Consider the following 16,042-nt stretch of genomic DNA (forward strand, 5'->3'; position numbering starts at 1 on the left):
GGGGGGGGGGGGGGGGGGGGGGGGGGGGGTCGAGCTCTGCTCCCAGGGAACAAGGGACAGGAGGAGAGGGAACGGCCTCCAGCTGTGCCAGGGGAGGTTTCAGTTGGATATTGGGGAAAATCTCTTCATGGAAAGAGTTGTCCATCCCTGGCACAGCTGCCCAGGGCAGAAGTGTTCAAAAAACCCCGTGGATGTGGCACTTGAGGACATGGTTTAGGGGTGAACACAGTGGTGGTGCTGGCTGAGGGTTGGACTTGATGATCTCAAAGCCCCTTTCCAACCTCAACAATTCTGTAATCCTCTGAAATGTTTGGGGTTTTTCAAGGTGTAGAACAGCCAGGATCTCCATGGAAAATGGCTAAAGCTCATCCAGGTTCCTTCACTTTGCACATGAAGTACCTGCACAGGCTGTTGTGCAGGAGCATCACCAGGAGAACTTTCCAAGTGCAGACCCCAAAGTGTGTGTCACCCCCACTGTCCCAGCCCTCCAGCACACTCAGGGTTGGCCATAAAGCCCTGCACCACCCTGGCAGCCCTTGGCTCCTTCCTGCCAGGCACAGCCCTTGTCAAGTCCTGGCAGACACACCTGTTCCATGAGAGCCTTCCCTTCATGGGATCCATGGGAAATACAACACTCCAAGACAATTTTCCCCAATGCAATCCAACAGAAAACGAGGAAAACCCCGACATCTGCAATACAAGTTTCTCAGTGAAGGTTTAGGGAAGGTAAAGAATGGGAAAGGACCACACTGAGACACACACAGGAACCTCCTTGGGAATCTGGCTTGGAAACAGCTCCTGGTTATGCCTTGAAAAGGCTGGCATTTGAGAGACACTGATGACAAATGGCCTGAGAGGGGCTCACTCCACACAGCCCAGCCAATTCCAGGGAGGAATGCTGGTACCACTGACTCAGGATGGAGAAGGTGCCACTCAAAGCCCTTGTGCCCTGCTGGGAGCTGCAGGGATTGTTCAAAACACCACAGGCCATTCTCTTGACTATTCTATTTTTACAACTTCCAGGTGGCCTGGAATAATTATTCCAACGAACAAGGAAATGAAGCTTTTCCCTGGACACCTGCAGAGCCTCCCTGCTGTCCCCCCTGCTCACAGCCCTCCCCAACAACACCCCAGGGTTTCTGGGTGCACTGGACCCCCTCAGGAGGTGATTTCTGCTCACACCAGGGATCCCCCCCTCAAACAGCCCCTTCCCACATCATTCCCTCACCCACCTTCCTCCACACAACGTGGTGCTTTGCCCAAGCCATGCCTTCCACTACAGAACTGAATTATTCAGTGAAATAAAAGGTTTCCCTCCTCACCCTCTGCCACGGCAAAGAGGAGGGAAGAAGGAACTCACACAGGCCTGGCTGTATTTTCATGGAAACCCATCGGATTCGGAAGCCAGAGAGAATCTCTGCACCATGAACAACCTCCTCTGGGCCCTCTGCCAAGAGCTTTGCTAAAGATAATTGTTCATTTGGTATAATAACTATCACCTAAGACAGACTGGCTTTCCTACGAGTGAAAGCTCCCCTGGTCCCAGAGGAACCAGAATTCCAGGTGACCCTCCCATGAGACCTTCCCAGCTGCCCACTGGCACATCCAAAGCTCCTCTGCCTTTGCTCAGCTCACTCCCTGAGGGATGGCAGTGATGGGAAGGGGGTAGTGTCTCCAGGGAGAAGCTACACCCAGCTCCTGAGAGGCTGGAGTCAGTTTGGAAGCAGGAATCTTTACCTTCAGTGCCAGGTTGTCCACCAGTGCAATCATGGAGTTCTTGAACAGAGTAGCAGCTGTCAGAGGTCTCTTGGTGACCTCAGTGATGCTCAGCTTCCCTTCAGGCCACATCATCTTCAGCACAGGGTTGGAGCTACGAGAGAGTCTCTTTAATTCCCACTCTAACAGCACTTCCACTCCATTCAAAATTCAGGAGCTCGTTCCTGCCCAGCTCCACTGCTGCTTTCAGCTCACAAAGCATCAGAGTGACACTCCTGGGCACAACATCTCCTGCTTCTAAGAGCAAGTTCAAGCTTATAACTGAATATTCTGGAAAAACAAGCAGCACATTCGTCTCTTCAGATCAGGATGTGCAGGGCTGGGACAGTGACAATCCCTCTGGGGTGATCCATCAAAGGCAGGGTCTGATTTACAGACACAACATATAAAGAATTTAATCAAAACAGAAGAGAGTAAGACCCGCAACATCCTCCCTGGGAACCTGTGACCTGATTTCAAGCTGTATTTCTGCACCACTCTGGATACATAAAGCAATTTATACACTTTAGCCTATATTTTTGAAGGGTTGAGGGTGAGGTAAAGTGGCCCTGATGGATGGTGAGAGCTGGGGAACAGACAGGAACAGAGCACAGCTCCAGCAATGCAATGGCCAATCTGTCACAGCTTTAATGTGCTGTTTGGGAACAGGCTTTTCCAGAGACCTCACAGAAAACAGGCTAAATATAACAAAACCTCCGTACAGCAAATATTTTGCAAGGTTTTTGGTCGATGGGAAGTCTTGAAAACAGGAACAGTGGGGCTGTTCAGGGGAGCACAGCGAGCCAACACCACAGGACAGGGAACCAAGTTACCACTGCCCAGGTAAAACAGGGTTCTGTGCCACTGTCACCTCTGAAAGCTGCAGAGGGGCCACAGTTACCAAAGCCAGACCAGGTTTAATGCCAGTTGTGAAGGAAAGCAGCTCTCTGGGCACTCACACACATATTCTGATGGGTTTCCAATTTGCTTCTCAAAGGCAACTTTGCCTTGCCCAGCTCCTGACTTCATGGTTTACATTCTCATGTCACTGCACATACAAAAGGATTCAAATCTATTTGCCCAGTTTACCCTGTCATTTCTTTCCAAACAGGGTGTTTTAGCTGAGGCCAAGGATATCTGTTGTTGACCAAAGCTGCTCAGGATCTTCAGCACTGATTAAGGCCAGAGCAGTGATGGCACATCTGCAACAACCTGGTTAATGACAAATCAGGCAGCACAAGGGATCTCTGCACTATCTTGGTTGCACAGTCAGTTGGTTTCAAACCAACACTTTACATTTAGTTCAATTAAAGGCTGTATCAGAACAAAACCAACATGTACAGGGATTTTAACCTGAAAAATCAAAGTAAGAGCCCTCAGGTCACGGTGGACAAACAATGATCAGATCCCCAAGCAATGTGTTTATTCACAGAGACAGAACCAGTGGAAAGCTCAGTCTCTGCTCCCATCCACTCCACAAAACAGGATTCTGACAAATCAGCTTAAAATTCACCTCATTAATGCTCCTACCTGTTGTACATGAGGCGCTTGAAGTCTTGAAATAAAGTGTCCTTGTTTTTGTCAATAAATCCAGTGACTGAGTAGCTAAAAAAAAAAAGAAAACAGAGTTAATTGCAAAGCAGCAAAGTCCTTCTGTGAACTGTGGTTTCTGGGTGGAATCAGCATCCCTGGACTCCTACAGACACTGCAGATCCCTGGCTCAGAAAGGTGTTTGAGCTGTGCAGGGAAAGGCTGAGACACCTCTCAGGGCTTGGGCAGGTCGTAGGTGGCCCAAATTCAAGAGTTACACTCAGGATTTCTGCCTCCAAACTGAGTGTTTGAGCTAAATCCTAGGGAAATGAAGGTTTGGTTCCAGTATGTCCAATCTGCCCCTCGCTTGGTGTCAGGGAAGATTCTCTGGTAGGAGAGGGCCCGAAATCAGGAGCAGCCTATAGCCAGTGCCTGGGGAACCCTCCTGGAAATCAAGACACACACACACACATTTTGGACTCCTTCCTACTTTTATTCCCACAGAAACATCACTGGATGTTTCTGGAACATCACTGCTTCAGGGTTTTATCTCTTCTCCAAGACTCAAGTGCTCTGTGCTCAGGGAAGAGGTCCAAAGTCTCCCCACTCAGTGACTCCCACTCAGTTCCTTCCCAAACTCCAGATCCCACCTGGGAATCTGCACCCAAACTGCAGCTCTGGGATCCAGAGCCCCACAGCATGCAAATCCCTGCATGGAGCCACCCTCAATCCATAAAATCATGGAATGGTTTGGGTGGGAAGGGACCTTAAAGCCCATCTCATCCCACCCCTGCCATGGGCAGGGACACCTTCCACTGTCCCAGGTTGCTCCAAGCTCTGTCCAACCTGGCCTTGGACACTTCCAGGGATCCAGGGGCAGCCACAGCTTCTCTGGGCAACCTGTGCCAGGGCCTCCCCACCCTCAAATCTCCAATATGAACACACTGGTTACCCTTCTAAATTGAAGGTAAATTTAATCCCAAGGTAAAAGAAATCCTGAATTATTTCCTCAGTGACTCCCTTTAGATTCTGCTGTCACAGGAAATTACACAAATCCCACAGCATTAAACAACTCCAGTGATATTCCAGACAACAGCTTTCCCAGGGAACATGTGCACCTTTCACTTGCACTTACTCCTCCTTCCCACTGCTCCCACCTCCTGCACACATCCCTGACTTGCCAACCCTCCTGCAGGTTAAACCCTCCCGTGCTCTGAGCTCAAACTGATTGAGAATGTAAAGCCAGAGTTACATAATCGCTCTAAACAGATGTCTAAACCAGATTTTATTAGCTCAGTGTAGCTTCCCTGCACAAACACTGCTGCCTTTTTTTCCCCTCCTTTTTTCCCTGGAGCACAGCTCTCCCCTCACCCCCTCCCCTCACCCTCCTTTTGTCTCGTTCCAAGCACAAACCCCCACTCTGGAGAGCAGGAGATTTAATTGATAAGCAAGTGCTGCACACTGTAATTGTGGGTGACAGAGTTCTGGCTCGCACCAGCAGCAGCAGTAAATCAGAATATTGTACCACTCCAGAGCTGGGGGAAGGACAAAAATAGAAGGTGCCACTTTTTATTTGTGACACGGACTCACATCACATCCCCAGCGTAGTGTTTGATCCGGAAGTCTCTGTCGAACTCCAGCGTTTTGTCCGTGGCACAAAGCTGAAATAAATCCACAGACATTAAAATATCACCCCTGGACTGACAGGAAAGCATCAGCCCTGGATTTACAGCCCTCACGGAACTCTAATTATTCCACTTCATATATGTATGTGCAGATGTGAAATCCAGTTAAATACTGATCACGTTTTTTCATACCACAAGAACATAAATTTGTACAAAACCAAGCTGCAAGAGCCTGTAGTTTTATTAAATAAATTGATATTTTCTCAGAAACACCATTATGCAGAAAGAACACTTGTGCCTGTAGAGAAACATTGCACCCACGAGTTCATTTGTGACTCTTTTTTAAGTCTTCCTTTATATTTCTCCCATTGCTGTGTCACTGCTCGGCAAAGAAATGAGCCAATTAAAATGTGACAGCTACAACAGCAGGGCTTGTTCTGTCCCAGAGCACTCCTGGTCATCTGACACCCCTCAAACAGGGACCCCCCTGCAGATCCACCACTCCAGCTCAAATTCCCATCCCATCCCTTCTGGAAGGGATGTCCAGTGGCAGCTGCTCAGCAGCAGTGGCTGTTAATAAACTCATCCCTTCAGGAATAGCAGAAGCCAAAAAAATCCATCAGGTTCAGCTTAATTAAAAAAGGAGAATGAGATAAAAAATGAGCATTTTTGTTACAGGCAAAAGGGGCAGGAGATGACTTCAGTCTTTGCAGGCAGCACAGGCACCATTTAACAACACTGAGGGCTGGGAGCAATATCTGCAATCCCCCCAAAGTCTTGGGGAAATAAAGGAGGAATTCAGCATGGTTGAAGTGCAGGGCAGGAGAGGTGACTGGGAGCAGGATGATACCCTCCAAAAACTCACCCGTGTCCAAGAGGAGAAAACAGATTGGCTCAAACTGACAGAATGGATGAAAAAAACAACACAGAATATATTTTACACAAAACAAACCCCAAGGAGGAACCCAAGCAGTGTGGGCTCCAAGGTGCCCAGGAGGCTCCAGAGGTGTGGGAAGGTCAGCCCAGCAGGAGCAGGGAGAGCAGCAGGAGCTGCAGGGGTGATGGATGACCAAGGTGCAGCAAAACAGAGAGAAAATGAAGAAACGAGGCAATACCAGGAAAACAAAGTCATTTTTCTGTCTGCAGCTGCATTCCCAGCACAGGGCTGGGGGGGTGCAAAGCCTTTTTCTGCCACCCAAACACACAGCTCAAAGCAACGAGTCAATAAAAGAGGTATAAAGCCAACGCCAAAGGAAACGTGCCTGTGCTACCAGACAGGACCCAGTGGCAGCACGAGCTCCTCCTAAAACTCATCCAGCTCTGGAGAGACTGGGAGGTGCCATAACATGGATCAGTGATTTTGTTGTTTGTTGTTCTGGGTTTTGTTTTTCTAAGAAGTGATTCTGTCCAAACTTTGTGTCTACTGAGCAAATCTGCTGAAATTAGCATAAAAAATGAAGACCAGCAAGTCTCTGAGCACCGGGGATCATCTGCTTGGCTTTCTGTGAGCCTTTCCAGGAGGCTCCTCTCTGACAGCTCACGGAATTTAAGGGCTCTGAAAGAAAAGAAAAAGGGTCCCCACACATAACTGTTAAGAAAGGAATGCCCAGAGACAATGGCAAATCACATGGAGATGGTGTGAACCATGGTTTGCCATTTAAAAACTAGGAGGTGAGAGATGGAACCTGAAAGGGAAAAGGGAGGAGAGAGGAAAACAGGAAGGAAGGAGCACTCCACATGTGTATCTAAGCTGTGGAATTCTTTGACAGTTAAAAAAAAGAACAAAAAACCTGATCTATTAAGCAGTGATTCAGGAGCTTCCTGGGCTGCAGATCACTGGGGAGTGGGAGTGTGTCCATCATGTTATCATTACACATCTGTCCCATGTCGATCTCTCTCCTACTTCCAAGACCCTCCTGCCCACTGACTTGGAAGACACAACATCAGCTGGACCAGCATGGACTGACATTGTGACTGAGACTCTTCCCTTCACAACCACCTGGTTGAGATTGATGTTCTCCACACTATGAAGATTTGGGCATTCATGGACACTCACTGCACCTGATCCTTCCAAAGTAAACACCAACAGAAGAGAGTCAGAACTGGAAGAGGCCAGGAAAGCAAACAGTGATGTTGGGAAGTGCCATCGGAGCAGGCTGCACATCCAGAGTCAGACAGCTCTGAGAAGGACAACCCCTGCTCCAGGAACACAACATTTTGCCCCAAATGCCCACAGTGGAAGTGTTCCCCAGCATTCCCTGGGTTTGTTTGGCCTTCACCAGGACAACCAAGGAGGCAGCTGGGATCAGCCAGGCGGGGCTCAGGGACTATTTAGGGCACAGCAGCCCCCCAGAGCTCATCCACAGGGAGCCAGGGGGGCAGTGGGGCATGAACTGGGGCTGAGGGTGGGAGCTGCTCCCAACACATCAGCACAGGATGTGTTTAGGAACAGCCTCCACCCACAGGGAACTTCCCGGTGTCTGGATGGACCCACTGCCCCTGCCAAGGCAAATCCTGACACGAAATCCAGCCCTTTGTTGTAATCCACGCTGGAAGAGGCAGGTTTGGAAAGCTCAGGCTTCCTCCAGCAGTTCTGGGTGGGAAGAGATCTGAGGTGCTGGTAAAGGACGACTGCAGAGACGTGAGGGGGAGGAAGAGTAATAATTATACTGAGAGGTTTGTGGGTCAATGTTTTCAAGGTTCTATTGATTTAGCCAGAAATTAGCAAGCCAGGCAGATCCATCATCCCCTCCATAAGCATTATTTATAGCAGGATTCCTTGTTTCCCCCTCAGTCTGTGCAGACAGTTCCTGACAACGCCACCTCCTGCTGAGCAACGCTGCAGCTGCAGCCTCGTCCTTTAATGTCTCCTTGCTGGGAAGGGACTCCTGAAGGGAAGGACTCGAGCTAAGAGTTGATTTTTAATGTTTTGTTTTACAGCCTCCCAGACACTTTATGAAATTCCAGCCCCTGAAGGACCACCTGCTCCCTCCATGGTGGAACCCCTTCCCCTGAGACCAAGCACAGGACAGGAACCCAGTTCCAGCTCCTTTCTCCACATCCACTGACCAGAGGCTCCAGAAACTGGACCAATCCCACCCCAACCCCCTGCAGAAGATCCCAGACTCCATCCCCCCTGGATGGGTCTCACTATTCCCAAGCATTAAAGGAAGCAGTTTGCACTCAAACAGGAACCCAGACTGGGCTTCCCTTGTTTTCCAGGTGAGTTTTCCCAGAACGTGCCATGTCACTGCTGGATCTGGGTCAACACTGGAATCAGGATCCCTGATCCCCCCCTCAGCTCGGGTGCACGTGGCAGGTGAGGTGTCCTCAAGTGCCACAGGGCACTTCAGGAGAGCCACATCTGGGAGGAAAGAGTGGCTTTGGTTTGTTTTCATTCCCAGCCAGATGCATTGTTTACCCTGGCTCCCCCGAGGCAGCCTTTAGCACATATCTTACACAACCAGGCTAATTTGCTATTTCTGACCTACATAAATGTTGTGCCGGGGTGGGAGGGGAGAGGGGGAACCAGCACTCACAGAGCATTTCAGACAGCGCTTCTGAGCGGGGAGACATCAATAAATTAAAGGCCCTTATTTGATTACTCAGTGTGAAAGATTCTCAAATTAATCAGGCTGGTGACCATTTTTGCAATCTGCTGCCAAGTGAGGAATAAATGAAGCCTTTTAATTCGCCCATTGTAGGCCAGACAAAGCCAGGCAAGGGGGGGCCTGGGTGCTGCGAGGTACAGGGGGAGATGAGCACGTTCTGCAGCCAATGACGAGGGGAAGGACCCCCAGCACTCCTGTGCCAGAGCAGGAGTGTGGATAATTTCACTGTCACTGTGCGTTAGAGCAGCCTGGGCAGAGCAGCACGTGGGCTGGAGCGGAGCATCGATTGGTTACAGATGACATCATGATGTGTCAAGGCACGAGCTCAGGCTCCTTTTATCCCGGAATAAAAGGGATGTGCCATCGGACGTGCTGGAGCTCCCTCTGCCGAGCCGGGGCTGGGCACTGCGGCTGCACCTCATCTCACACTCAGCCGGGACGATTCCAGCCCAGCCACCCCTCAGAACCCTCCCTCCTTATTCCAGCAAAGCCTGGGGAAGGTGAAAGGAAGGTCTGAGGGTGCAGGAGAGGGTACCTTCCTGCTGGAGAAGTGGGCGTGCTTCCCCAGCTTGTTGTTGAGAGCCTCCAGGAACATCTCGTCCGTGACCCTCCCCACGTTCATGCAGGCGTCGTCCAGGATGGCAATGATCCCTTTGTGCTGCTGCTCCACCAGGTCCACGATGACCTGGTTGTTGAAGTAATCAATCTGGAGGAAACAAAGAACAGGGGGGTTTGGGACTTTGGCTGGAGAAAAGGGAGGGTCCCGGTGCTGACAGTGAGGATGAGGCCCACCGTGCACAGGAGAAGCAATCAGCTCTGAGTCTGCAGATCTCTAATTCCAAATCAAACAGGCTACTCTTTACCACTTTACAGCAGAGAAAATAATTTTTCAAACCCCTCAGATACAAACCTCTGCTACAAAATGCACTTTAAAATGCTTTTTAGAATTCAGTTGTGTGCAGTCACCACAGTGACACTGCACATCCTGTCCTTGGCATCCTGAAGGGAATTTAAACAGGAAAAGCCAAGATTTTTACATGTTAATATCAACAACTAGACCAAATACAGAAGCACTCAGAACAGAAACACACAGTGATGTGTGTGGCATCACAGAGATGCCACAGCAGGTTTTCTCTCAGACCTGGAGTGCCTTATTCTCCCATATTTGAGGTGACTGGTTGGCTCCTGCCCCAGCCTGGTGTGACAGCACATCTGCCAGGACAGCTGGCAGGGACACACATGTCCCATCGACTGCAGCAGGGACGTGGAGCAGCTTCAGAGCTGGGACTTGTGCTGGTCCACTGACCTCGGCCCGACCCCTCCCTGCCCTGCCAGGGCACTCACATGCTTCCAGGGAATTCCCTCTCGCTGGTATTCCTCCTGCTCCTGCTTCAGGACCAGCTGAATGAAGAGCTGCTGCAGCTTTTCATTGCAGTAATTGATGCAAAACTGCTCGAAGCTGCAATAACAGAACAAAGAAAAGGTGATGAGTGTCCTGGGAAGGGAGAAGGCTCAGCACTGGGCTCTGACAACGGGGCTCACCTGTTATTGTCGAATATCTCGAAGCCATAGATGTCCAGGACCCCGATGACCGTGTTCTTCCCGTGCACGGAGGTGTCGTAGTCCTTCACCTCGATCACGTCATTGATGTGTGTCACCATCCAGCAGAAGAGACGCTCGTAGATGGCCTGCAGGACACACACCCTGAGGGCTCTGCTGCTCCTGCCCAGCAAATTCATCCCTGCCCTGCCTCCACCAAAGCTATGGATAACAACCTGCTAACAGTGAGCAGCCACTCACTGAGGAAAATACTCCAGGAAAATAGTTCTTGTCTTTCTTCCCAAACTCATTCATACAGAGTCGAAATCCCAGCGAGGTCACTGGGTACAGCAGCTCCCTAATTTGATCCCAGTTGGCTTTTCAGCTGCCTAATAACTTCCATTCCTGAGAATTATTTAACAATAGTGAAGAAGAGCCAAGTGAAAGGTCAGTTATTGAAACCTAACGACTGAACACAACGGCAGGAAAATATGCCAGTTCCCCTTTCAAACAGAAAATGTTCTGTAGGCAGAGTCTTCAAAGTCTGCATGTTCAAAATGTGCTGTGGAGCTGGGCACACATATATCAGGAAAAGGAGTCAAGTTAGTAATCAAGGATCTTCATAACTTCATCTCTTCTTCCCCTATCATTTGATTTCTTAGCAAAGGAGGGACAACTGTCACTCCTGCCATCAGTACCCACCTTTGTGGTGGAAGGTGTCCCTGCCCATGGCAGGGGGTTGGAACTACATGGTCTTTAAGGTCCCTTTCAACCCAAACCATTCTGGGGTTATTAAAAAAAGAAAAAAAAGATAACACTTTGGGTTTGCAACCTGTGTTCTAGATACTGCAGTTTCACACTCTGCTCTTTGTGTTTAACTGCTAAATTAATTTTATTTCACAAAACATCCCACCCTGGATGACATATTCCCTTTGCCTGGCCTGCAGCCCCTGCCCTCCTGCTGGCTGTGGTGCTGGATCCCTGCTGGGAAGGACAGGGATGGGGCTGTGCCACAATCCCCAACAGAACACAGGAGTGTGTGTACACCCAGAAACCAAACCCACACGATGCACAGCAAGCACTGTGCTCACTGATCCACCCAGGAATGCTCCTGAGCACTGAAAGCTGTGCAGTTCTGACAGCAATTCCACACTGAATCCTTTCCTGGGGCATCACTGTTCCTTGCTGTACCGAGTGCAGCTCGACCAGCACTGTAAAATATGAGTCCTTATGGCTTTTTGGCCCAGAAAGCAGTTCAGCTTCTCCATCAGGAAGCACAGGATGCCTGTCACTGCTAACAGGTCAAATATCCACACCTGCATTTATCAATGAATCATTTCACTGCTTTTTATAAGGTAACGAACATTAGAATGTTTCAATGTGGGATGAACACTGTATATTTAAATATGTGTATTTTAAGCAGTGCACAAGCACGTTTTTTGCTGTGATTCCAAGAAACGCTTTGTCTCCAGGGCCAGAAGCTCCACTGGGGGCACAGGTGGGGGGAAGGTGTGTGAGCCACTGTCACCCCCCAGGGACAGGGAGCTGGGACTCACCTTGGCAAAGGCATCCCTGCCATAGGTGGCCTCCTGCTCCGTGTGCTGCTTGTCGATGACGTCCCTGCCCGTGGCCACGGTGCGGAACAGCAGGGCCTTCTCCACCATGTCGGCCTTGGTGGAGAGCAGCTCTGCGATGGTGGACACCACCTGCCCGTTCTCGATCGCGGGAGTGTCTCCATCCACGGAGAACTTCAAGTTCCCCTGCAACAAGCAGGGAGAAGGTGGGTTCCTCCACGTCCTTTTGTGTCCAGGAATTGCCCGATTTCCTTCGTCCGCCCCCATTTCCACCCGTATTCCACCTGCTGTGCCAGGCAGTCAACCTCCTGCCACACTGGAAGGGTGGGCCTTGCACATCCACGTGCTCACAAAGCTCCACCATCAGTGGAAGCAGCAAAGCCTGACTCAAAGCAAAGCATCCCTGCTCAGTGTTCAGTCCAGCTCTTGGGAAAAATCACATCAAACACCTCCTGAGATTTAATCAAACACCGTCTCAAGGCTGAGAGTCCAGGGATGAGAAATGACACTGTGGATATGAACACTGGATGCATCTTCACTGCAGCCCACCACAGAACCACTGGCTGCAGTTCTCCTGCCCACAGAGGGAATGGGAATGCTGTGGGGAAGCTGGCAGGTCAGTGCCATGGGGACTGGACTGGCAGCACTGCACCTCCACAGCTCTGCTCCCGGGTACCTGCCCTGCCAGGGTTAAGCACTGTGTGATCCCCAGGACTGGGTGCTCTCCCACCCTGCCTGTTCCCCACTCTGCTCTGCCTCTGTTCCCCCCAGCACTGGGGCACAGCTATCCCAGGGAGGAGAAGGAGCTGGAGCAGAGCTGCAGTGTTCCTTGCCACCCTCCTCTCCCCTCAGGGAAACCCAAGAGCCGAGCTGCAGGGACACTGCGCAGGGGAGGAGGCTCTGGGGGTCCCAGGAGAACCCAGGGCATTCCAGGGTTTCCTGAGCCTCGGAAAATGGAAAACTAAGAGGTCTCCTGTGTGGCCTGTGCTCAAGCCTCACCATGCAGTGAAGCACTGCCCCTGCAGCAGAACCACCGTGGGGATGGTGTGTGAGGGCAAAAGGGGACAGAAGCTCCCCACCCCCTCCCTGCCAAACCCCAACAATTCCTTTTTCAGAACATTTAACAGCTCCCAGTACTTAGTGGTGTGTCTGGTTTGTGATTTGGAATGTGCAGGAATACATGTGATCTTCCATCCTCCCCGTGTCCTGTTCCAGCCAGGAGTTTCCCTCACCACTGGGAGTTGTGAGCTGTGCACACTTTCCCAGCCAACAGACCTTCCAACTGCTGCTGCAGCAGGAAAATTCGAGCTGCTGGCAGTCCAGGAACAGCCCAGGGACACCCAGGAGCAGGGACCTTACCAGGTGAAGAATGGCTGCCACGATTTTGTAGACAGTCTGGATCTCCTCTTGCTTGAAGCCAATCACTTTCATGGCATCAGCCACTGCTTTGAACTCGGCACCATCATTGATGGAACACTGAGGGCAAAGAGGAGTTTGGGACAGCGTGGATTTAATGGGATTCAGTAAAGTTTTCCCAAGCCCATGGGAAACAGATATGTACTTTGATATTTTTCAGATGCAAGACACTGCCATGAGGTTTCCCAGTTTGTTCCAATGCCATCTCACATGCCTGGACACTGAACCCTGCACTGCACACACGTGTTCTGGTGTACAGAACACGTACAGAAATCCACCCCAGCACAACAGATTTCCCAGTGGAATTCAGTGAGAAAGAGCAGAAGTGGTTCATAAGAACACCCAGAGCAGCAGGGACAAGCTGTGCCCTCGCAGACCCTCCAAGCAGGAGCTGCAGAGCACCAGCAGGAAACCTCTGCTCTCCACCCTCCTCTAGATGAGCCTCTGTCTCCCTCCTTCCCAATGCCTGGGTTTGCTTTCCCTGCAGATTTCCAGAGGAGCTGATCAGGCATCTCTTGGTCTGTGGGTTCCTGTGCCAAGGAGAATCTCAGGAAAGCCACTGGGACATCAGAGAGCCTTTTGTTTGGACTCTGCTTCCGAGGGACAGCACTGGGGACAACTCCAGCTGCATCTGACCATGTGGTGAACAGCATCTCTGCAGTCCTGCTATGGAGCCTGACCTTGCTCTCTTTTCCTTCCTAATTTCCAGGAGGAGATCCCTGTTCAGTCAAGTTCAATCAACCATCTGATTGTTTGACTTCGGACACACTGGAATTGTCTCCTCCTCTGCTCTGGAAAGACACCTCTCAAAAAGTGTCTGGTATTTATGGACCTCAATACTCCTGAAAACAGGTTCCCAGGGAACTTTAATAAATAGTTCCTTGTGCATGTTGTGGCCTGCTCTCCCAAAATCCAGGGCAGTACCTCTGCTGACAGCTTTTTCCTATCACCAAAGATTTAAAATGCAATCTTTTCATGATCACTGTGGCCAAGACAGGCACCAATCATCACATTACCTCCATTCTATTTACCCAGGAGGTGCCTTTCCTAGCTGGCTTATTTTTTTTACCTGTATCAAGAAATTATCTTCAACTTGTTTCAGCAATTTTCTGAACCTCTTAATGTCTACTGTGTGACAGTCCCACCTAACAAGTTGAAGTCAAGGGCACCTGATCTTGTTGTCCTAAACACTTCATGGGTTTGTTCCCCTCTTTCCTTGAGGCCACGAAGACTGAATGCTTCAGTAACTGAAATGTCCTACTGTAAAGAAATGAGTCCTTATGGCTTTTTGGTCCAGAAAACAGTTTAAGTTCTCCATAATGGAATGTCTGTCACTGGTAACAGGTCAAATATCTACACCTGCCTTAATCAACACATAATTTTACTACTTTTTATAATGTAGTGATTATTACAATGTTTAAATGTAGGATGCACAACTGCACTTGCATATACACAAGTCTATTTTTTCTATGATTCTAAGCACACAACGTGCTTTGTCTCCAAGGGCCAGAAACTCCATTAAAAATAAAACACCAGTGTCACCTTTCCATATTCATCCCATAAATATTGGTCTCAGCTTCTGCTGGCTCAGCAGTGCTTTGAGCATTTCGAGCAGCACTTACAGTTTTAAGGCAAGCTGCCTCCAAGCCAGGCTCACCTTGATCTGTGCCCCAGGACAGACGTAGCTGTAGGCTGAGGCGTCCTTCTGAAGGTGCAGGGAACGTAACAGCTGGTCAGAACCTCCCTGCAGGAGCTGCACAAAGAGGAGTTTAAGAAATGGTGAATGAAAAAACACCAAACCCTTCCTTTTTCTGTTTCTTATTCATCTGCTTGACAAGCAAAGTCACAAAAATATTAATTCCTGCCCCAGTATCTGCAGTCAGGAGCATAACACGTGTGGGATGCACGGTGTGGGGTGGTGGTTGCCCAAATCACTGCCTTTTGAGTCACAACTGTTTTTAAAAAACCAGCCTGAGCCTCCTCACAGACCAGCCCTGTTTACATCTGTGACATGCCACAGCTGTGTCTTGGCAACCACACTTCCCTTTGCTGCTCTGCACAGAGACTTTTCCATATGGAAATGACCTGTCCATGAGGAAAGTGCTAACGTGCCATCATGGAGCACCGAGTAAGCGGGGAAAAAATAAACAAACCTGTGCTTCCCTCCCTGCTAGGCTGAGAATCAAGGTTATACTAACAGGCCAACCATATCCCCCACAGGACAGCCAGGGAACCACTGTACAATGTGGAAGACATTAAAAAGGACCTCCAAAAAAACCAAGGAAGTCAACTTGGTGTCATAAAATTACTTCCATATGCACTCAAGGCCTTAAGAGAAAACAGAGGGATTAGACTTGCTACAAATAAAACAGTGAGTCAAAGTCCAATGTCCTACCATATTTGTTTAGTCAGCCTCCTCTGGAGTTTATAAATGTGTTAATAAGGGACTGGAGGATGGAAAACAATCAGTCTTCCCATGCTCCTTCCCAGCACAAAGAGCTAAAGGACCCAAGATCACCCAAGATGCTGCAACAAGAGAACCCTCCAGAAAACACAGGAGAGGGTGAGAGCTCTGGGCACTCTGGAAACTGGACACAGGTGATTTGGTCCAGCAAAGGGGATACAAACCTGGTAGAAGGAATGGAAGCTCCTTTCTCCGGGCTGCTGCACAATCACACGGGACTGGGGGAGACAAAACACAAACGTGGGTGTTGTGGCTGTGCTTCCCCAGCACCTCCCTCAGACACGGAGCTCCCCAGGGCCAGGGCAGCCCCAACCCAGCCCTGTGCTGGGAACACCACTGCACAGCAGGGAATGTGGAGTCTGAAGTCTATGATCAGAAAGACCAGCTTGTGTAACAGCTGCAATGTCCTGCTTCCACCCAGGAATCCCGAGGGGCAACCGCAGGACCCCTCACGTGGAAGAGTCAAATAAACATCATTTCAGTTTTAGGATGATTTAGAATCATAGAATCACAGAATCACAGAATCAC

General features: G+C 49.8%; 1 protein-coding gene across 1 annotated transcript in view; it reads right to left on the reverse strand.

Annotated features, from left to right (window-relative positions):
* LOC108509106 (unconventional myosin-Id) overlaps window positions 1-16,042 on the reverse strand; it is a 29,563-nt gene that overhangs the window by 9,226 nt on the left and 4,295 nt on the right. The window contains exons 5-14 of the mRNA XM_017838366.1: window positions 15,679-15,732; window positions 14,708-14,803; window positions 12,994-13,110; window positions 11,617-11,820; window positions 10,064-10,209; window positions 9,866-9,980; window positions 9,057-9,227; window positions 4,876-4,946; window positions 3,286-3,360; window positions 1,738-1,870 (exon numbers count right to left, since the gene is read on the reverse strand). Of these exons, the coding sequence (XP_017693855.1) occupies window positions 1,738-1,870; window positions 3,286-3,360; window positions 4,876-4,946; window positions 9,057-9,227; window positions 9,866-9,980; window positions 10,064-10,209; window positions 11,617-11,820; window positions 12,994-13,110; window positions 14,708-14,803; window positions 15,679-15,732 (1,182 nt within the window). The remainder of the gene's footprint in view (window positions 1-1,737; window positions 1,871-3,285; window positions 3,361-4,875; window positions 4,947-9,056; window positions 9,228-9,865; window positions 9,981-10,063; window positions 10,210-11,616; window positions 11,821-12,993; window positions 13,111-14,707; window positions 14,804-15,678; window positions 15,733-16,042) is intronic.

The sequence above is a fragment of the Lepidothrix coronata genome, unplaced genomic scaffold (assembly GCF_001604755.1).
Source record: "Lepidothrix coronata isolate B3197 unplaced genomic scaffold, Lepidothrix_coronata-1.0 Scaffold335, whole genome shotgun sequence".
Classification (NCBI taxonomy): Eukaryota; Metazoa; Chordata; class Aves; order Passeriformes; family Pipridae; genus Lepidothrix; species Lepidothrix coronata.